Source organism: Leucoraja erinacea, chromosome 1, assembly GCF_028641065.1.
Source record: "Leucoraja erinacea ecotype New England chromosome 1, Leri_hhj_1, whole genome shotgun sequence".
In the NCBI taxonomy this organism is placed as follows: Eukaryota; Metazoa; Chordata; class Chondrichthyes; order Rajiformes; family Rajidae; genus Leucoraja; species Leucoraja erinaceus.
In genome coordinates, this window is record NC_073377.1 from 138,414,660 (window position 1) to 138,437,406 (window position 22,747).

The 22,747-nt window shown below is 45.0% G+C and overlaps 1 protein-coding gene across 2 annotated transcripts in view; it reads left to right on the forward strand.

The window, feature by feature from the left end:
• Nucleotides 1–20,004, forward strand: part of g3bp2a (G3BP stress granule assembly factor 2a) — a 31,709-nt gene extending 11,705 nt beyond the window's left edge. The window contains exons 3-12 of one of the 2 annotated variants that reach the window (XM_055644199.1): nt 3,483–3,564; nt 4,877–5,050; nt 5,777–5,864; nt 8,860–8,962; nt 9,942–10,122; nt 10,506–10,607; nt 11,030–11,132; nt 14,926–15,054; nt 16,684–16,802; nt 18,595–20,004. In XM_055644199.1, coding sequence (XP_055500174.1) covers nt 3,483–3,564; nt 4,877–5,050; nt 5,777–5,864; nt 8,860–8,962; nt 9,942–10,122; nt 10,506–10,607; nt 11,030–11,132; nt 14,926–15,054; nt 16,684–16,802; nt 18,595–18,870 — 1,357 coding nt within the window. In that variant the 3' untranslated portion in view covers nt 18,871–20,004. The remainder of the gene's footprint in view (nt 1–3,482; nt 3,565–4,876; nt 5,051–5,776; nt 5,865–8,859; nt 8,963–9,941; nt 10,123–10,505; nt 10,608–11,029; nt 11,133–14,925; nt 15,055–16,683; nt 16,803–18,594) is intronic. The other variant, XM_055644200.1, reaches the window with a different exon arrangement.
• Nucleotides 20,005–22,747: the final 2,743 nt, after the last annotated feature.

Sequence of the window (22,747 nt, forward strand, 5' to 3'; positions counted from 1 at the left end):
AGGGGACGAAGCTGTTGTTGCGGGAGCTCCAGGAAAAAAAAAACAGGTCACCAAGCTGTGACCAAAGGCGAGCTCCTGACGATGTATATCTGTGACTTTAGAAGTGAAACGGAATTAAGTTAGTCTCGGCTAGTAATATTGTTGAGTATAAACGTTTTTTCTGGTTATTCTCCACGGTTGCATTTATCTAAGTCTTTCATTGAAATTAACAGGAGTGTCTCTGTGTTAAAACATGATTTGTAACAACATTGCACTGCATTCTGTCCCTTTCAGCAGTGACTTTCAGATTAAAAAACTAGGATGTGCTGTCCTTAAAATCGTTTACGGTAGCACAGACGCAACTGGTAGAGCAGCTGCATCACAGCACCAGAGTCCTGGGTTTGATCCAGGCTTGTCATTCCTGTGATCTCGTGGGTTTCCTTCAGGTGCTCCGCTTTTGTCCTACACCCCAAAGATGGCCTCTGTAAATTGCTGCTAGTGTCTAAGGACTGGGTGAGAAAATGGAATAACACAAAACTAGTGTGAACGGGTGATCAAATATCGGCATGGACTCGTGTGTAGGAAGGAACTGCAGATGCTGGTTTACCCTGAAGATAGACACATATCCAAACTAAACTTTGCTTGACCAATGTCAAAGAAAGCGGTTGTTTTGTAGCATGAGCAAGATTTTTGATGCGTTCTCTCAATATTTTTTACATTTCTTTGCTTGGTTTATGAATATTAGTTAATATTTGCCAAGATATCTCCGCTTTATCTCTTGTTGGCCCACATAAATTCTGTTCCCAGTACCTGGTCAGTATTTGCTACCTTGTTATTTGGAATTTATTGCACATATTACAATCCATGATCGAGAAGGTACAAGTTTATAATGTCAATCTTTAGTTTTGTATGTGGGTTCAAATATTCAGCACTGCTTCAGACTTTAGAGAGAGAGCGCGGAAACGGGCCCTTCATCCCTCTGGGACCGCGCCGACTAGCTATCACCACGTACGCTAGGGGCAAGTTAACAATTTTACCAAAGCCAATTAACCTACAAACATGTATGTCTTTGGAGTGTGGGAGGAAACTGGAGCACCCGGAGAAAACGTGCACGGTCACAGGGAGAACGTGCAGACTCTGTACAGACAGCACCCGTAGTCAGGATCGAACCTGTGTCTCTGAGTCAACTCTACAATGCTGACAATAGAAGATGCAAGTTTAGTGCAATCAATGGAGTTATCCCTTTGGAAGGGATGTACTTTCAGTAAGACGCAAGCACAAGACCCCCCCCCCACAGATGTAATTTCAAATTGATGTAAATACCCCAACAATGATCAGTCACAATTGTAGCTCTCCCTGAGAAATTGTTCAAATACTAACAGATATTTGTGACCTGTTGAATCAATGATACTTTATTGTCACAATGAAATGCTTTGCTTTGCATACAATCTAGGCAGTACACAAGTGTTGTCACGTGTTGGCACCAACAAAGTTATAAAAGTACTGAGCATTCCTATCTTGCCTGTCCCCTTTGTTCTCGGCAGCCCCCCACACCGGGTCCCCGTCCCCCCCCATTGCTCTCGCCGGTCCACCTCGCGTTTGGTCACTCCTCGTTCTTGGTGGCGCGGTTCCCATTAATGCTGGCGGCTCTGTGCCGATTTGCAATCCATGATGGGTGTGCCAGGTCCGCTGCTCACCGGGAGTGTCCCGGCCTGTTGCTCTCCAAAAGCATCCCGGCCAAATGAACATTGATGTACTGCTCGGAACTGATTTCCAGGACTGTTTGTTCAGGTGCCATTTTCTTTATTTATCTTCTGCTTACTCCATGTATGTTTAAGTGGAGTTTTTACTGAGCAATTGCTTTCTCTCCAGCTAAAGTGTGTGACTGCCTTATTCCTGCTTGCCAGTTTTAGAATGTGTGTACCATCTTGCACCCATCCATAAATAGGATTGTCCACGATTGTGTCTAGTTTAGAGATACTGCAGGGTAACGGATCCTTTGCCCGCTGAGTCCATGCCGACCATCGATCACCTGTTCATACTAGTTCAGTATTATCCCACTTTCTCAGCAGAAAAGACTGCAAAATGTTGTGAGTCCATCAGAGTCACCGGCTCTGACCTCTCCACCATCGAAGGGATTTATTGGAGTCGCACCAGGCATCATCAGAGACCCACACCATTGCGTGTGTGTCGTTTTTCATTTCTCTCTCCTTTATCATATCATGCTTTGTTTAAATATTGTCTTGTGCTGCAGCAAGTAACATTGTCATTGTTCTATCTGGGACATATGACAATAAAACACTCTTGACTCTCTGACACAGGAGGCAATTTACAATTTACAGCTGATTAACCTACAAACACCCACTTCTTTGGGATGTGGGAGGAAACCCATGAAGTTGCAAGAAAACATGCGACCTTTACACATGCAGCACCCGATGTCAGGATGGAACCTGTGTCTCTGGTTATGTGCGGCAGCAACTGCCCCGGCCTCTGCGTCACCCCAGTGTTAGAGGAAAGAAAGAGGAATTAGAGTATTAAAGAAATCAGTGGATATGTGAGCAAAATGCAGAGTTCTGGAGGAACTCGGGCAGCATCTGCGAATGACGACACAATGTTTTGGGATTGGACCCATTTTCAGATTGATGGAGGGTTCCAACCTGAATTGTCGCCTCTCCATTTCCTTCACAGATGCTGCTGACCTGCTGAGTTCTTCCAGCACTTGTTTCTTTTTCACTCAAGATTCCAACATTTACAGCTTCTTGTGTCTCCATTAATGGACATGTGGTTACAGCTCTGTTTATACATAGTCCCCCCCCCCCATTTCAGGGCATCATAATGTTTGGGACACATGGCTTCACAGGTCTTTGTAATTACTCCAGTGTGTCTCCTTAATGCAGGTATAAGAGAGCTCTCAGCACCTAGTCTTTCCTCCAGTCTTTCCATCACCGTTGGAAACTTTTATTGCTGTTTATCAACATGAGGACCAAAGTTGTGCCAATGAAAGTCAAAGAAGCCATTATGAGACCGAACCAAGAATAAAACTGTTAGAGACCAACTGTACCAAGATCAACTGTTTGGAACATCATTAAGAAGAAAGAGAGCACTGGTGAGCTTACTAATCACAAAGTGACTAGCATGCCAAGGAAAACCTCCACAGCTGACGACAGAAGAATTCTCTAAACATGACTGCTTTCATTTACATGACATTGCTGTGTCCCAAACATTGTTGCCCTGAAATGGGGGGACTGTGCATAAACACTGCTGTAATTTCTACCTGGTGAAACCAAAATGTATAAAAATGGCTTTTATTAAAATCTGACAATGTGCACTTTAATCACATGTGATTTTTTTTTCTATTACAAATCTCAAATTGTGGAGTACAGAGGCAAATAAATAAAAGATGGGTCTTGTCCCAAACATGGAGGGCACTGTAAATGTGCTGTGTTTTAATTGAAAGATTACCAATGATTGGTTTGTCTCATTTGCAATAATTCTGCCCACAGGTTTTATGGTAGGACTTCCTCTTATGTTCATGGTGGTTTGGATGGAAGTGGGAAGCCCACAGAAGCAGTGTATGGGCAGGCTGTAAGTATTTGTGATTTTATTTTTTGACTGATTATTATTAAAATGTCATGCAGCAATGGAATAGTTTGTAATTTGTTGTAAATGTAAAACACTGGTGCACTGAACAGATTTGCTTTTAAATTCATTGTGGTATGATTAATGAAAATGAACTGCAGATGGTGGTTTATGCCGAAGGTAGACACAAAGTGCTGGAGTAACTTAGCGGGTCAAGCAGCATCTTTGGGAGAAAATAGACAGGTGATGTTTTGGGTCGGGACCCTTCTTCAGACATTGTGTATCATTATTGTTTAGTATCATTTCATTCAGTATCATTGTAGTATGAATCGGTTTTGTTTCCCATATTGAAGATATGCCTTTGTAAACACTAGGAAATGGAACATAATTCACTACTGTGTGTGTCAGTATGAATACAATCTTTGTTTCTGATGTCCTTTTAGCTGATGTAACACAATCGCAATTAATCACAATCTCAATCACAATAATACTTTATTAGTCAAGTATGTTTTGCAACATACGATCAATTTCATTTGCCAAGTCAGTCATACAAATAAAAAGCAATGGAACACACAAAATCAATTTTAACATAAACATCCACCACAGTGACTCCTCCACATTCCTCACTGTGATGGAAGGCGAAAACAACTTCAATCTCTTCCCTTCTTTGTTCTCCCGTGGTCGGGGGCCTCGAGCTCTCCGTTGACGGGACAATCTTGACTCCCGTGGCCGGCGGCATTTGTGCCCTCCGCATCGGGGCGATTAGCTCCTGCATGGGGGGGGGGGGCTTTACCAGCTCTCGATGGTAAAGTCCGCCAGCCGCGGGTGGAGCGATGCCAGGCAAGGGATTGGCTCTGATATCAAGTCCCAGCCCCTCAGTGGGGCTCAGTCGGTCTGAGGAGGCCTCCAGCTTCATCGATGTTAGGTCGCAGAGCGACCAGAGATACGACCTGGAAACCAATCGCATCTTCAGCTAGGTAAGAAACAAAAAAAAGTTTCCCCCGTCCCCATTCCCCTCCCCCCCACATTAAACAAACTGGAGAACATCTACACAAACTTTTAAAACACACAAATTTTTTTTTAATTAAATACGAAAAAACAGACTGACTGTTGGCGGGGCTGCCAATTGAGCGGCGCCCCTGTTGGACATGGTCAATTTTCTTTCCCTCTTCCGTGATCATGTAAAAATAATTGGATCCTGACGCCTGTGTCCTTTTGTGTATTAATCTGCAGTTCTTTATTTCTAGATAAGAATTTCTTTGTTCTGTTTTGGGGCATATATATGACTATAAAACACTCTGTACTGTTGTTGTCGCAGGAGATCCACAAGAAGGTGATGTCCCTTCAGTTCAGTGATTGCCACACCAAGATTCGCCATGTGGATGCACACGCCACCCTCAGTGATGGAGTGGTTGTACAGGTGATGGGCGAGCTGTCAAACAATGGACAGCCAATGAGGAAGTTCATGCAGACGTTTGTCCTGGCACCAGAGGTATGCTAACTTTGGAGAAAAATACTCACTTGCTTTCTGACAGTGTTTTACGTGGCAATGGAGTCAAGAATCGGATTACACGCAAAGTGTTTCACTGTATCTCGGTACATGTGACAACAATCTTATCTTATGGAGGTGTACAACTTCATGAGAACAATAAATTAGGTGGGGGAGGGGGAAGGGGACCTGAGGGGGTAACTCTTTTACACAAAAGGTGGTAGGTGCATGGAAGGAGCTGCCAGAGGAGGTAGTTGCGGCAGGGACTATTGCAAGGTTTAAGAAACATTTAGACAGGTACTTGGAATAGGGAAGGTTTGGAGAGACACGGGCCAAAAGCAAGCTAGTGGGGCTGGTGCAGTGGCTGTGGTCGGCGTGGGCAATTTGGGCCTAAGGGTCCATTTCCCCGCTCTTTAGGACTATGACTCCAATAAACTAATACCAGATTGTTGCTGCACTTACTCCACTACAATCGATGTTCAGCCTTTCATGAACAGCACTCAGTGACTCCAGAGTTGGTTTTTAATGGTTGAAAATGGGATTAATCTAGTGTTAATATTTTTCATTGCTGTGTTGGTGGTTACATTGGAACAGGTTTGTCAAGTTGCATTGGCACAGGGTGGAGAGTGGGTTGTCTGTGTGCAGTGGATTGTATTATTGTTGCCCAACTTCAGCAGAGCTGCTAAAGTTGTTGACGGAGACTAACTTTTGTTCTTTTCAAATACACAGGGTTCTGTTCCAAACAAATTCTATGTCCACAATGATATATTCCGCTATCAGGATGAAGTGTTTGATTCTGACGCTGAACTGGAAGAAGGTAAGAGGTTGCAAGTATATACACAATCAACGTGCTGCAGGCTGAAATATTTTCAGTTTGACATTAAAAAATCCTAATTGATTTTCACGTTGGGATGCCAGTTGCAAATAGGAACTGCTTGTTATTTGGAACCTGGAATTGGGTCAATTATTTGGTCTGTTTATGTGTCACGAGCCGACACCATCCACCTTAACAAAGTAGTAATGTCCAGGCCTAGTTGCCTTTTCGGGGACTTCAGCATTCCGGCTTCCGGCTGCTGTCTTTTCAGGAACTGCGGGAGAGCTGTGTGTCTGGAACACAGGACCGGACAGCACAGGACCAGGCCCTTTAGCCCACAATGTTTGTGCAGAACATGATGCCAAGACCAACTCTTGTCTGCCTGCATACAATCAATTTCCTTCCATTTGCTGCATTTCTATAAAATTACAACAAGGCCATGATCAGTTGGGCAAGTGTGGGTGAGGAATGGTGAATGGAATTTAATGCAGGCAAATGCAGGTGTTGCGTCAAACCAGGGCAAGACCTTCACAGTAAACTGCATGGCCCGGCCCAGGGGAGTGGTGTAAAACAGAAGGGTCTATGAGTGCAGGTACATTGTTCCTTGAAGCAGTATTATAGGTAGATAGGGTGGTCAAGAAGGCTTTCGGTAAGCTGAAGCACCTGTTCCCATGTTGTATCTCTAAACTAAACTAATCCGTACTTTGCAACATTCCCCTGATCAATCCTTAATCCACCTGAATTCACTGAGGTTGTGGTGTACTCGACCTGGCAGCAACAGCTTGTGTCACTGCTGTGGCCGGATGCCTCTCATCCCTCCATCCCAGGCCCACTCCCTGCCTTTGACCATGCTCCTCCCATACATTATCATGCATTTGCCTCACCTTGAGCTTGCTTCCATCCTTGGACCCTGGCCCATCCCCCTTGGTTTTTCTGTCTTTATCTTCCTTCCAATCTGTTAGTCTCCTTTGTCTCTCCAATCCCTCTCCTGGCTCCTCAAAGACATCCAACCACCTCTGTTGTGCCTGACTACTTTGTCAGCAGCATAGTTAATACCTCAAATCATTTTTAATATATACCACAATAGTTTATGGGAGTGTATTCAACAAGGTTTGATCCCAAGCTACAAGCAACGCAGTGCAGCATAGGAGCAGGCCTTTCGGCCCACAATTTCAGTGCCGAACATGATGCCAAGACCAAAGATGGACACAATGTGCTAGAGTAACTCAGCGGGTCAGGCATCATCTCTGGTGAAAAAGGATAGGTGACATCTTGGGTCGGCGCTCTTCCTCAGACTCCTATACAAGGCCAACTCTTACCTGCTTGCACATTATCCATAACCCCTTCATCTCCATGCGCCTATTGAAAAGTCTGAGCGCAGGCTACTCCCTGTCTTAAAGACAAGAGATATTTTTAGGGAATTCCAGAATAGTTAAGGAACTTGAAGTCACAGCTGTCAGTGATGGGACAAAAATAGATTTGGAAAAGAGACGGATCCCAAAATTGCAGGCACAAATGTATCATGGTGGAAGTTAAAGAGTCAGAAAGCAAGTCTATTTGAAAATCTGAATATGCATATTAAAATCAAGATTCATTTAATTGGTCAGTGACCACATGAGTGAGAAGTTAACAGCGGTCTGTACATTAATCAAAGCTGCAGGGCTGTACATGCCCTCAGATTTACAGAGTGTGGTTGAAGCTGAGCTGGGTACAGTAGAATAATGGAGTGTTGAGCTAACAAGGCATCGATGAGGGTTTTAGCAACAGGCGAGCTGAGGCTGGATGATAGAGAAGTGATGGCTTAGGATGTGTGTGCAGTTCATCACTGGGACAAACAGGCGAGGTGGTGAATAGTCTCATTTGGTTTCAGATGGTTCATGGGGGGGAGGTGGGGGGAGAAGGAAAGGAGAGAGAGATGGAATTGGTGGCAGCAATTGGAAGCCCTGGTAAGGGTGAACTGTTATGATAACTCAAGGGCACAATATAATCAATGCTGGTCAAAAGGGCAGTGTTCCACAATGAGGAGTCTTTCCAGCTAAAACAGGAGCAGGTACCCACAGCTGTCTGGTGTTATAGACAACACGTGCAGGAGTAGGCCATTCAGCCCTTCGAGCCAGCACATTCAATGTGATCATGGCTGATTATCCACAATCAGTACCCTGTTCCTGCCTTCTGCCCATATCCCCTGACTCCGCTATCTTTAAGAGCCCTATCTAGCTCTCGAAAGTATTCAGAAAACCGGCCTCCGCTGCCCTCCGAGGCAGAGAATTCCACAGACTCACAACTCTCCGTGTGAAAAAGTGTTTTCTCATCTCTGTTCTAAATGGCTTGCCCCTTATTCTTAAACTGTGGCACCTGGTTCTGGACTCCCCCAACATTGGGAACATGTTTCCTGCCTCTAGCGTGTCCAAACCCTTAATAATCTTGTATGTTTCAATAAGATTCCCTCTCATCCATCTAAATTCCAGAGTATACAAGCTCAGCTGCTCCATTCTCTCAGCATATGACAGTCCCATCATCCCGGGAATTAACCATGTGAACTTACGCTGCACTCCCTCAATAGCAAGAATGTCCCTCTTCAAATTTGGAGACCAAAACTGCACACAATACTCCAGGTGTGGTCTCACTGGGGCCCTGTACATCTGCAGAAGGACCTCTTTGCTCCTATAGTCAACTCCTCTTGTTATGAAGGCCATTCGCTTTCTTCACTGCCTGCTGTAGCTGCATGCTTACTTTCATTCACTGATGAACGAGGACCCCCAGATCCCGTTGTACTTCCCCTTGAGGATTCTAAAAATACATCACCCTGAGTGAAGAAATTTATTTGTGTCAACCACTGTATCCTGAAACAAATTATTGAAAATTAGTTGTCATTTAGTTTTATGAATGCTTGACGTCTGAATGTCACTTCTGAGCATGATAGTGAGTCTTTATCTCACATCAGTCTTGACGTCCGTCTAAATTGGTTTATCTCTTTAATTCCCCTCTGCTTTTTTAGAGTCTGAAGAGGAAGTTGAGGAAGAGTCGGAAGAGCCACAGCTATCTCCCGAACCCGTGCAGGAAAACACGAACAATACTTATTATGAGTCTCACGCTGTCAGGTAAAAACCTTCAACATTGTAAGTCACGGCATAACAATCATTATTGCATTGGAAAGCAATTAAATGGCTTGAAAGCACACATCTCAATTAAGCTTTCCCCCTCTTGTCTGATAGCTATGCGCTCGAGAGTTGGACATTTCCACATTGAGTAGCGGGACATCTGCTGTGACTCGTGCTCTACTCCACCACTTTTCATTGATAGTCTTAAAGTTCAGTTAGATTAATTGCACTTTCCAGCCCTGGGTCACTACACTGAAAGATCACTGCACTATGGGTGCTCACCTACATTTTTAAACTGCTAATTGTTTCTATTTCCATGCTGTTTAATTTAGATTAGTTTAGAGATACGGCGTGTAAACGGGACATTCGGCCTACCGAGTCCGTGCCGACCAGTGATCCCCGTACACTAGCCCTAAAAAGGGGATTGAGCAACTAGATCTCCTCAACTTGGTCAAAAAAGACCCACCAAAATGTAATCGTTACTCTACTACCTCCGACATGCGCGAGATAACCACATGAGGTGTTTGTGCAGTAATCAACCAGAACCAGAACACACTAGGGACAATTTACAATTTTTACCAAAGTCAATTAATCTACAAATTAGTATGTCTTTGCAATGCGGGAGGAACCCGGGGAGAAACTCGCGTGGTGACGGGGAGAATACACAGCTGTAATTTTTAAATGGTGAAACCAAAATGTATAAAAATGACCTTTATTAAAACCTGACAATGCACTTTAACCACATGTGATTTTTTTTTCTAACACAAATCTCAAATGGTGGAGTACAGAGGCAAATAAATAAATAACGGGTCTTTGTCCCAAACATTATGGATGGCACTGTATGTATTTTGTGTACATTGCCTCTGCTACCTGCATATGTCATTGCTGTAAGTTGTGGTGGGGACGTACGCGCACAGGAGTCTGCTAAAGATGTGCTAATCTTGATGGGTTGGTTATTTTTATTTGCTTCGGTCTAAAGTAATGGTGTGGAGGAATCGCTGGAGGAACCAGCTGCAGAGCCAGAGCCCGAGCCCGAATCGAAAGCCGAGGAGGTAAAACCTGAGCCGGAGCTGGTGGAGAAGACGGCGGAGGAGTTGGAGGAGAAAGCTCCGTCACCCGTTCCAGTGGAACCCACTTCTCAGCCACAAGAACCGCCCAAGGTTAGCACAAGTTGTCTCCTTTACATAGGTTATCCCTAGCGGCAGGCTTTCCCTATCTTGTAGATCGTTGCCAGATTTAAAGATAGAAGTGCACTTGTAGTTAAATGCAGACAGGGCTCCAAAAAACATGTACACAACTTGTACAGGTTGGTCCATTTTTACTAATGCAATCATAGTTACTCAAGGTGAAATCTGGTAAGTTGTAATTTAAATTTGACCACATTGCGTCTATGTAGAAATGTTAAATGCAATTTCCCAGCGTAATTATCACCAATAAGGTGCATGACTAAAAGTTTGCCCTAATTGCAGGCTCAGGATTTTTTGTATTTGAGGGAATGCTTATTACTTGTTAGTAGAATAGGTATGTGTTGCATTCTCTGCAGGCTTTCTCCTGGGCCTCAGTGACCAGTAAAAATCTGCCTCCTAGTGGTACAGTTGCTTCCTCTGGAATTCCTGCCCATGTTGTTAAAGTACCAGCCTCACAGGTAATCTGTGAATGGACTTGCTTATTAATATATATTTATTGCTTTTCTTCAAAAGAAAAGCTTAGAAATTTTGTCTGTTTATCAATTTGGGTTAGGTAACTATTTTAAAAGTAAATGACGAGCAGGGATATTTGTGTTAGTTATTACTAGCTCGTAGCACAAACACTTGATGAAGTAATGTCAGTCAGCAAAAAATAAAAATAAAAAAAAATAAAAAAAATAAAAAATAACAGGGCGGTGACTTCTTCAGCCAGGGAGTGGAAACTGTTAAATGTTCTCGGTCACTGAACTAAGATATGAGAGGGATGAGTACTCTGAGAAATTGTGTGTGTTTATAGTGCTGAACCATTGTAGCTACTTCATTTTCTTTTTCTTCTCTTTCCATTCCCCCCTCCTTCCCCATTTCTCAAACACGATTGCAGCCAAGAGCTGAAGGGAGAAGCGAGACCCAGTCTCAGCCCCCTCGGCCCAGAGACCAGCGTCCTCGCGAGCGGATCGGCTTTGTCCCCCGTGGGCCCAGACCAGGTAAGCCTTCCTTTATGAAATCGAGCAGCGAGCAAAGTGGAGAGGATGCAGAAAGAGGTGAGCGGGGGTGATAACAGAATCGAGAGCTTCTGTCTGTAAACTGGCAGGATCTGTACATGTGTAGTCTTTGCACTGACTGGATAGCACGCAACGAAAAAAGCTTTTCACTGTACCTCGGTACATGTGGCTATAAACTAAACTAAAGGATCTTGTGAGATCAGTACACATGGAACACAAAAGCAGTGCCAGTTTGTTGGTTTGGCCATGGATTATAGTGGCTTTCATTTCAGTTTAACCTATGATGCCCACCTCGCTGGTCTGCTGGCTCTTGTGAATCCGAGTTTCTGATGCATCTGAAGATTAAGTGCCTCTGATTTTTGTAGCTTGATAATTTTGCTCGGATGGTGCCAGACCATAGGGCAACACAGTGGCACAGTGGTAGAGTTGCGGCCACGCAGCACTAGAGACCCGGGTCACATCCTGACTATGGGTGCTGTCTGTAAGCAGTTTGTACATTCTCCCTGTGACCATGTGGGTTTTCTCTGGGTAGTCTGCTTTTCTCCCACACTGCAAAGATGTACAGGTTTGTAGGTTAATTGGGGAAAAGATTTAATAGGAATCTGAGGGGTAACTTTTTCACACAAAGGGTGGTGGGTGTATGGAACAAGCTGCCAGAGGAGGTAGTTGAGGCAGGGACTATACCAACATTTAAGAAACAGTTAGACAGGTGCATGGATAGGACAGATTTGGAGGCATATGGACGAAACGCAGGCAGATGGGATTAGTGTACCTGAGACATGTTTGCAGGTGTGGGCAAGTTGGAATGAAGGGACTATTTCTATGTTGTATGACTCTAATAACTCTAATTTGCTTAAACACCACTATTGTATCTGCTTCCACCACCACCCCTAGCAGCTTGTTGCAGGCACCCACCACTTTTAAAAATAAAAGTCCGGCACATCTCCTTTTAACTGTGTGCTCCTCCCCCCCCCCCCCCCCCCCCCCCGAGGGAAAAACTTAGCCCTCCGATTCCTATTAAATCCTTGTGTTTGAAAATTATTATTATAATTAAAATTTATGACACTCTAACTTGAATTTGTAATACACACACATTCTGCTCTGCGGGGATATCAGAGGTGTACCAAGAGTGTTCAACATGAGCCATCTGATGATACAGGTCCACTACCAATACTTACCTGTACTCGTGCTCCCAGAACTTTTCTGGACTTGTCGGACCAGCAGGGATCAGGACCTTGCTGTGGTGTGGGGTGGTGGGGGGGGGGGGGGGGGGGGGGGGGGGGGCGCCGATGCGTGGAAGTCCCGATGAGGTTGAGTTCGGACACCTCGCCGGGACTTTTGTCCGGATTAAAGGAGGGGCAAGATATCAGTTGCTGGGAAAAAATCAGACCTGTACTTGCAGAACATCGTTAGTATCAGAGAAATACTGAGCTGGACATCATAGCCTGAACTCACAAAGCTGGAGCAGTCTTTCGTAAGTTAGTGGTATATCTGAGAGATGCTTTTAAAAGGGTAGCATGTGGCTAGCAAATCATGGTTTTACCACCCTGATATCGGCAGAGGTACAAGTGCAATGAAAACTTTGGATGCAGCTGTTTCCCTGGTCACTAGATAGACCACCTCAATGCCAGAGTTTTATGGTGAGGTGAAGATAAGATTTGAGAGGGGGTGGGAACACTAGGCAGAGCATTGCTGAGACACCAGGAACTGCAGTTGCTGGTTTACAAAAACCCTGGAGACTGAAGAAGGGTCCCAACCCGAAACAGTCTGAAGAAGGGTCACGACCCAATACATCCCTTTTCTCCAGAGATGCTGCCTGCCCCACTGAGTTGCTCCAGCACTTTGTGTCTATCTTTGGTATAAACCAGCATCTGCAGTTCTTTGTTTCTACAATAGACAATAGGTGCAGGAGTAGGCCATTCGACCCTTCGAGCCAGCACCGCCATTCAATGTGATCACGGCTGATCATCCCCAATCAGTACCCCGTTCCTGCTTTCTCCCCATATCCCCTGATTCCACTATCTTTAGGAGCCCTATCCAGCTCTCTCTTGAAAGTATCCAGAGAACCTGCCTCCACTGCCTTCTGAGGCAGAGAATTCCATAGACCCACACTCTGTGTGGAAAAAGTGTTTCCTTGTCTCCGTTCTAAATGACTTGCCCCTTATTATTTCCTGCCTCTAGCGTGTCCAAACCCTTAATAATCTTATATGTTTCAATAAGATCCCCTCTCATTCTTCTTCCTACATGATGACAAAGATATTGTCTTCTGTTTACAGGAAGGTTGGTGGTGACTGATTTAACATTTGTTGGGGCCCACTGTGGCGGTAATGTGAGGGTGAGGAGAAGGTAATGTTGGAGTGCTGGAACTGGGCACTCAATGTTGGAGCGCTGCAAACAGAGCCCTGGCTGATGTAGCCAAGTGGTGGTGTGCAGAGGGTGGGGACTGCCCTCCTTATGTGACCCGTCCTCAGCAGCAGAACAGCACGCGCCACCTCTTGCCCTGCCATTGACTAGTTTTCTAATTGCAAGTTGTGCGGTAATGCCAGTGGAAGCTGTAAAGGTGAATACCATCCCAGCTTTTTAAGACATGGACAGATATTTAGATAAGAAGGATTTAGAGGTATGTAGGCCAAGTGCAGGCAGATGGTACTAACCCATTGCGGTTGGTGTGGACCAGGTGGGCCGAACGGCCTGTTTCTGTGTTGTAAATATCCATAATCATCTGTAAGAAAGCACTGCAGATGCTGGTTTAAATTGAAGTTAGACACAAACTGCTGGAGTTACTCAGCGACGGGTCGAGACCCATCTTCAGAGTCTGAAGAAACGTCGCGCATTCCTTCTCTCTCAAGATGCTGCCTCACCCGCTGAGTTACTCCAGCATTTTGTGTCTACCATAATCTTTTTCCTATCACTGTCTCGTCAAATTTATGTTTAATGTACATTTAATATATAATTTGTTTTGTTTGTTGTCTGGGTCTATATCAGCCTGTGATGCCGATACATCCATAATTTTCATTGTAAGTGACTGCTCTGTACTTGTACGCATGCCTATGTATGTTTGGCCTCCAAGTTTGAAGCAGCTCAGATGCGGCGAATCCTGACCGCCAAAATAATGACTGCTTTATACAGTAGCCTTCAAGTCTTTGCAGCCACTGAGGTGCTTACCACATAAAACAGTACAGTACAACTTTGGCTGGCAAAGTTCGTGTTATTTGTATCTGCCTCTAACTTGCCACAATCTGTGCGTGTGTCTAAAAAGAAACTTGTCCCAAACATCTCCTTTAAACTTTGTCCCTCTCACCCTTAGACTATGCCCTCTTTGATATTGCTTGTGAAGTCCATAATGGTACGGGCATGGAAATATGGGGGAGTGTACTGTCGGAAAGCACAAGTAGATACAAAAATATTTTATTGATTGCATTATAAATCCATTCTTTAATTGCCTCTCTAAACTGGAGAGACAGCCTGGACAGCCTGAGTCTGCGCCGACCCCGTCCAATAGCACTATCCTACGCACTAGGGACAATTTATAGAAACCAATTAACCTACTTTGGAGTGTTTGAGGAAACCGGAGCACCTGGTGAAAACCCACGGGGAGAATGTGCAAAGTCCCGTACAGACAGCACTCGTAGTCAGGATCAAACCTGGGTCTCTGGTCCTGTAAGGCTGCAACTCTGCCACTGCGCCACAGTGCAGCCACTGTTCTGTAACTACTGTTTGTGTGAAGCTGAGACTAGTCCTGCAATTACATTGAGAGACGGTCTTTATGTTGCAGGTCGGGGAGATCTGGATGGCGGCGAGGTGGAGAATCGGCGGATCATCCGATACCCAGACAGCCACCAACTCTTTGTTGGCAACTTGCCTCACGACATCGATGAAAATGAATTGAAGGATTTCTTCAATAGTGAGTAGCGGAGAGGAATTATGAAGATCCTAAGGGGAACCCTCTGCCTTCACTGGACAGAGATTTAAGCCCAAGGGAGACTGACTCACTGGCAACCATGTTCTTTCATAGAGTGATTCAGGTGGAAACAGGCCCCGCGGCCCAGCTTGCCCATGCCCACCAACATGTTCCATCTACATCAATCTGCTGCAGCCTCATTTATTTTGATCAATACTGGTCATGTGCTTGCTTTTGATTTTTCTTTTATTGTCGTCGTCCCTGCGCCAGAGTTCCCAAAATTCAGATCTTCATAGGTCACCTAATAAATTAAAAAAATATATATAGAGGCTTGAAAGTGCCACCACCAGACTCGGGAACAGCTTCTTCCCTTCAGGTTCTGAACGGTCTTTCCATAAACTAGGGCACTGTCTGATTCACCTCAACCCCATTGCGGACATTGGACTTTGCCTCTGGAACTGGTGCGCTACAACGTTGAGAACTATATTCTGCACTCTGTATTTTCCCGTTTGCTCCAGCCAATTGAGTTTAGCTGATTGTACATATGCATAATATTATCTGATCTGATTGGATAGCATGCATAACAAAGCTGAAACCCAAACCTAAAAATGCTGGCCCAGTGTGATCCCACCGGTGCCCCGTGTATATTTGGCAGTGGTACTATGAGGGGTGTAAACTGGCCAGGCTGCATCACATTTACAGCAGTTCAAACATCACATAATCCTTTGTGCGTTGTGGGTAAAGCAATTAATATACTTGACGCGTCGGTGAGCAGTCCAAACCGATTGATTTGTCTATTACCTGCTGGGGCTACATTTCCTGCCTGGTGATCAAATCATTGTGTGACGTTTATCAATTACTCAGTAGTAACAAGGCACTGCAGGTGTTGGTTTACAAAAAAGGATACAAAGCACTGGAGTAACTCAGTGGGTCAGGCAGCATCTCTGGAGAACATGGACACAGAGTGCTGGAGTAAAACAGCGGATCAGGCAGCATGTCTGCAGATCATGGATAGGTGACGTTTCTGGTCAGGATCTCTCTTCAACAATTTGAAGGGTCCCGACGAGAAAAGTCACCTATCCATGTTCTGTAGATATGCTGCGTGACCCGCTAAGTCACTCCAGCACTTGGTGTCTTTTTATCAATGACCAGCTGCTGATTGGGCTACTAAAGTAGTAAAACTTATGGTACTGATCTGAAATCTCGACTGTCCATTTCCCAGCGCAGAAGTTGCCTAACCCGCTGAGTTCAGGCTGGTGCAGTGGTGCAGCAGGCAGAGTTGCTGCCACACACATCAGAGACCTGGATTCGATCCTGACGGGTCCTGTCTGTACGGAGTTTGCACGTTCTCCCTGTGACCGCGTGGGTTTTTTCTCCGGGTGCTCCAGTTTCCTCCCACATTCCAAAGACGTAGGTTAATTGGCTTTTGTAAATTGTCGCTAGTGTGTAGGATAATGCTTGTGTACGGGGTGATCACTGGTCAGTGTGCACTCGGCGGGCTGAAGGGCCCGTTTCCACGCTGTAGGTAAAGTCTTACAGTCTAACATTGGTCCGGTAGATTGGTTGTTCTTAGTGAAGGCGTCTGGTTGTAATGTTTGCCATTTTAACCTGTTTGTTGTTTCTCCTGGGCAGGTTTTGGCAATGTGGTGGAGCTTCGTATTAACACAAAGAGCAGTGGAGGCAAGCTGCCAAACTTTGGCTTTGTGGTGTTTGATGATCCTGATCCAGTCCAGAGAATCCTGAGTGCCAAGGTAATGCCCACTGGATAGAGTGGCTTCATGCCTGTGAGATCCAAGTGTGCTCTGCAGCCGCTGCAATGCTGTTAATGTCTGGTCACTTGTGACAAAGGCGTGGAAACATACGAGTGCTTGTATCTGACTACCAGAGACCCAGACAGTTCACCAGCACACATAAATTCCCCACCCAGCAGTCACGTTGTGGATTGACACAAAATGCTGAAGTAACTCAGCGGGACAGGCAGCATCTCTGGAGAGAAGGAATGGGTGACGTTTCGGGTCAAGATCCTTCTTCGTGCTGTTCATCTTAAATAAACTGGAATAAGGAAAAGAGGGCAGCGCAGTGATGCAGCGGCAGAGTTGTTGCTTTACAGCGCCAAAGACCCAGATTTGATCCTGACTACGGGTGATGTCTGCTCTCTCTGTGATCCTGTCAGTTTTCTCCAGGTGTTCTGGTTTCTTCCCACACTCTAAAGTAGGTTAATTGGCTTTGGTAAATTACAAATTGCCCCTAGCGTGTAGGATAGTGTATGGGTTGATTGGTGTTTGGCATGGACTCGGTGGGCCCAAGGGCTTGGCTCCGCTGTATCTCTAAAGCATAAATTGAACTTAAACAAATTAGAATGAGGAAAACTAATGGCAGGCCATGTCACATTCCAAAGCCAATTTACAGACTGTCTTGAAAACCCATCTGGTTTACATTTGGAAAGGTACATGGATAGGAAGGGTTAAGACGGATATGAGCCAAGCTCGGGCAAATTTAGCTGAGATGGGGCTGAGATTCTGCAGTTGTACAGGGCCCCAGTTGGGCTGAAGGACTGCATGGCTCTGACTGCTGCTCCCGAAATGCTCCGATGGGTCTGTGATCTTACTGCTGGTAAAGCAAAGGAGACAAATCCTCACCTTGGCAGCAGGACCTGTATCAAGTGAATAACTAACCAAAACCACTAGGCAGAAGACCAGCAGCAATGTGATTAGAACTTTAGCAAGTTTGCAGATGACACTAAACTGAAAGGTATTGTAGACAGTGCAGATGGATGTCAAAAATTGCATTGAATTGCAGGCATGTTGTCGAGCAGAGAGATGTAGGCTTGCAGGTACATTGTTCCATGTACATTCATATACAACATGGGTGAGGCCATATTTAGTATTGTGTTCAGTTTTGGTCACCAAGATGTTGTTAGGCTTAATAAAAGGGTGCTGTGAAGATTTATGAGGATGTTGCCAGAACTCTAGAGCCTGAGCTGTAGGGAGAGGTTGAGCAGGCTGGGACTTTATTCCTTGGGGCCAAGGAGGTATACAAAATCACGAGAGGAATAGATTGGATACCTACAGAGTCTAGTGCCCAGAGTAGGGGAATCGAGAACCTTGGGCCATAGGTTTAAGGTGAGAGGGGGAGTAATTTAGTAGGAACCTGGGGGGTGACTTTATTTACACGAAGGGTGATGGATGAAGGTTGATCTTGTGCTGTACTGTTCTATGTTTCAAGTCCAGTTGCCCCTTAAATCTCTCCTTTCCACCTTAACCTCTGCTCTTGTACTTTAGAATGCTTTACCTTGGGCGAAAAAGACTGAGAGTTCACTCTATCCATGCCCCTTATGATCCTATACACCCCAATCGGGTCACCCCTCAGCCTCCTAGATGGTAAAACAAACAGTGCCAGCCTGTCCAGCACTCCTTGCAGCTCAAGCTGCCAAGCCCGTGAGTCTGGGCGTTGGTGCATTCCGAAAGACTAAAGCTAACGGGGAGGAGGTGATGTGTTATGAACTCTGCGACCCGCCGCTAACCCTGAGCTCTGTGCCTGCAGCCGGTCATGTTCCGCGGGGAGGTCCGCCTAAACGTGGAGGAGAAGAAGACGCGGGCGTTCCGGGAGGGGGAGCGGAGAGGCGGCGGAGACGACCGCAGGGACATCCGTCGCAACGACCGAGGCTTGGGGCCGCGCGGCATGATCGGCGGCGGGATGATGCGGGATCGAGACTCCCGGGGGCCACCGCCCAGGGGTGGCATGGCGCTGAAGTCGGGCCCCGGGGCCGGCCGGGGTGGCTTGTCTGGTGAAGGCCGCTTTGCTGGGCCCCGTCGTTAAGGCTTCGCCGTTCCTGATACCTTGCTGGTGACACCACCCTCTTCGTTTATTTTTTGTTAATTTTGGCTTTGGAATGTGACATGGCCTGTTTTTTTTTTTCCTCTCATTTCTTTGTGAAAGCAGCCTTCTTTTTACCGGATTGATCATTCTCCCTATTTTTGGAACAGGATTTACGCAACAAAAAAAAGCAAAACCATTGTCTAAAGACTTGGAAAACAGAGTGAATGGCTTCAATTAATTGGAACCCATTTTAAAGGTCTGAAGATCTGCCCGTTTATATATTTGGAAAAAAAACAACAGCCTTGTGGTCTTTGCAACTTGACTGCTTTATTTCATAAATGTGTCAAGTTTATGCCCAGTTTCTGCTGAGGAAAACAAATTGATGCAATTGAAGAAGCTTGCCTTGGTATTTTTCCTTTTAGAAATACTTGGCTCGAGAACTTGTGTTCATGCACTCATCATAATGCACTAATAGTACTCTTAGAACATCATTTGCCATGCCAACTGCAGGAGGAGATGGGTGAAAATCCACTGCTATCCCGCCTTGACCAGGAAGGATGTCTAACCAGATGTGGTCTTTGAATCCTATTACCTGCTGTGACTGCTGTTTTCCCACATCTGTTACCCGTAACGGACGATGTTTGAAACAGTTTCTGACTGAGATGGGTTTTTTTTTTTCCTTCTTGAACTAAAAATTGATAAACAGAAGCAATTGTGAACTCGGATTAACAGCCCTGAACGCAAGTGTTTGGCGGCTTATTCTCCAGTTTTTTCTATCTACCCCACTGCAATACAGGGATGCCTCGCTGCGTGACACCAGTTCTCTTCCCCTCAGTCTGTGCAGTTTGTGAATGTGCAGCGGAAAATCATAGCGAACTGTTACTGTTTTTTTTTTCGTTCTTTCAAAGTGTAAAGAGCATGATGGTGCCTTCTATTGATACGTCATTCCAGACTTGCTGGCAATTCTTGTATGGATTGTACTCTTGCTCGGTACAAAGCCCAACAGCTGTAATACCTTACGGAATCACTAGTATGATGATGAAATGCAAAGATGCGATGAAGCTGCAGCATCCTTGCTTTGTGTGGGCGCGGGGGGAATCAGAAGTATTAAAGAGAAAAGTAAATTGCACAGTCTCCTGGTCACCTGTTCCGAGCTGTTTTTTATACCATTCCTGCAACCAAGTGGTTGGTTTTGCTTGTGTTTTGTGTTTTACATTGGAAAATTAGGTGTGTAAAATTAAATCCCATTACTGTTACCTTTATGAAAGATATGCAAAAGAAAGTATGGTTACGGCTACAATTTACCCGCATAAATGGTTATTTAACGGTGGGCGGACATCGATGTGATTTTGTATAAAACTTGAGGGAAAGCTACGTTATGCACAGCTTAACGATGATTGTTGCAAGTTCTTTCTGAGTGAAAAACAGGTTGGCCGCCGACATCAAGGATACTGCAGCTTCGACCGGAACTCTGCAGCTTTGTGCACTCTTCCTACCAGCCTAGACCCGCTTGGATGAGGGGGAATGCTCACGTGTGTTTGTGTGTGTGTGTGTGTGCGTGTGATTGCGCGCGTTAGAAAGACGCCAGCGCAAGTTAGCGTGGTGCGGGTGGAAGCTGCTGCCAACGAGTGGGGATATCATTTAAGTCACCGCTTCTAGCAACAATGCACATTTGTCAGTAGCGCAGTGGTTTTGGAAGCAGAAATTTGTTTACATGCACGGCCTCGAGGCTGTCACTTGTTGACTGTTGAGCAAAACCAGCAGAGAAACACAGTGACGTTTACTTGTTTCTCCATGTTGATTGAAAGGATAATTGTGTCTGTTGGTTTTGATTTTGTTTGGACATTTCTGAGGTCTTCCTTGTTTGATGGTAGTCCTTGCACTATTTCTCAAATTCTGGGATACATTTGCAGTTTTTTGTGTTTTCAATCTTGTTTAAACCTTCCTCCTCCCCCCCCCCCCCCCCCAACCGATGTCTACATCACATCTATCAGTGTGGCCTGGACATATTGTACTTAAGTTTCCATCGGGCAAGGAAGGGTTAAACATCTCCCCATACCCCCCCCCGATACACTAGAAACTCTGGCCCTGGACACAGAACCTTCAGTATCATTTGCACAATTTCATTGTCAAGTAGTTGACCAGAATTCCTGCTGAGCTGATTGCTACACCGCACCGACGTTTGCCTTCCATCTCATTTCACACCGCTTTGGAGACGGGGAAAAGTTATTTCCAGAAAGTGTTGGATACAAGTTGACTTAACCTGAGGAAAAGGCAGATGAGCCTTGCTGAGATCTGGCTTGCTTCACACTGTCAATAAACATTGGTAAAACAAACCAAATCTGGTAACATCAGAATGTGCTTACTTGCTGGTGATTTTGTTCACTGGATTTTATTGTGCACTGTTGTCCTGGTTCCCTGTTTCCTACAGTACTCAATACCCCCAAAGCAAAGTTTGTAGACTTTCCACTAAGGACATGTATTACTGGGTGGCACTAGCTAATTATCTGTTACATTACAGAGCAATATCATTCCATTATTTTGCCTGTAGGATGGGCTTTACCACCTTGGCTTTTGTGGGTATTGTAGAGGATAAATGGCTTGCCATCTTCAGAAGCTGATCTGTGTTTGGCCATCTTATGCTGTTAGAGCACAGTAGTTACAGGTGTTACAGGTGGTAAGTCTTCATATTTGATTTTCTTTTTGAATGTGTTGGACTAAACATACAATAAACTACTGATGTCTGAAGCAGTTAAATTTGTTTTCAGTTTTATAATTCATGTCTCTTGTTTTATGAATTTGCATTTATTTTGCATTTTCACATTTGTTTTGGCGGGGGTGGGGTTGTAATAAACCACTTTCCGTGTCCTGAACGAACCAGTGATTTCTCTTGTAAACTGATGGTCAAAATATTACAGAGCTAAATCCCAAGGAAGGCGAGCAATTGTCTTATTAATGCTGGGGTCCGAACTGAGGTGAGTGCCAAACTAATTTGCTTAAATATTCACATCTTGCTTAAATATTCACGGGGTATGATAGTGGTGTTCGGATAGGCATTATTGATGGATATGGATCTTCATCATTATGATCTCATGATAGGCACATAAATAGATATGGAGGGATATGGAGCATGTGCTAGCAGATAAGAGTAAGTCTTGGCACAAACATTGTAGGCTAAAGGCCCTGTCCTTGTGGTGTACTGTTCTATGTTATAGAGTGTGTTTCAAAAAACGTGGCAACATCAGTTTCAAGCTCAATGTTCCCTTGCCCACTTAAAGCAGAAATTGTTGCCTTGGTCAGCTGGGAAAAGAGTTGCAGGTACGAGTCCAGTGAGTAGGGTTTGGGAAACCTTTTGTTGCACATGTCTGCGGGCTTTCCAACAGTTGCTTCACAAACTGCAATTGAGGGAACAGTCAATCCAATGATGAATCTACCAAAGAAAAACTTGAGTCTCAGATTTGAGAGGCACAGTGGTGCAGTGGTAGAGTTGCTGCCTCACAGCACCAGACCTGGGTTTGATTCTGACTACGGGTACTGTCTGTGCCGTGTTTGTACGTTCTCCCTGTGACCGCGTAGGTTTTCTCCGGGTGCTCCGGTTTGCTCCCACATTCCATAGACGTGCAGGTTTGTCGGTTAATTCTGTAATTTGGGTCTAGTGTGTTGGATCAGATTGGAGAGTAGTAGGCTGAGGGGTGACCTTGTTGAGCAAAACACAATGCTGGAGTAACTCAGACAGCATATGGAGGGAATGCTCCACAGTCCCTTCTTGGACTGATGCACGAGGCCATGTGTGGCACAGGTAAAATGAACATAAAATGAATGTAGATAAAAGTCTTTGCCAGGGTAGAGGATTCTAAAACTAGGGGGCGCAGGCAAG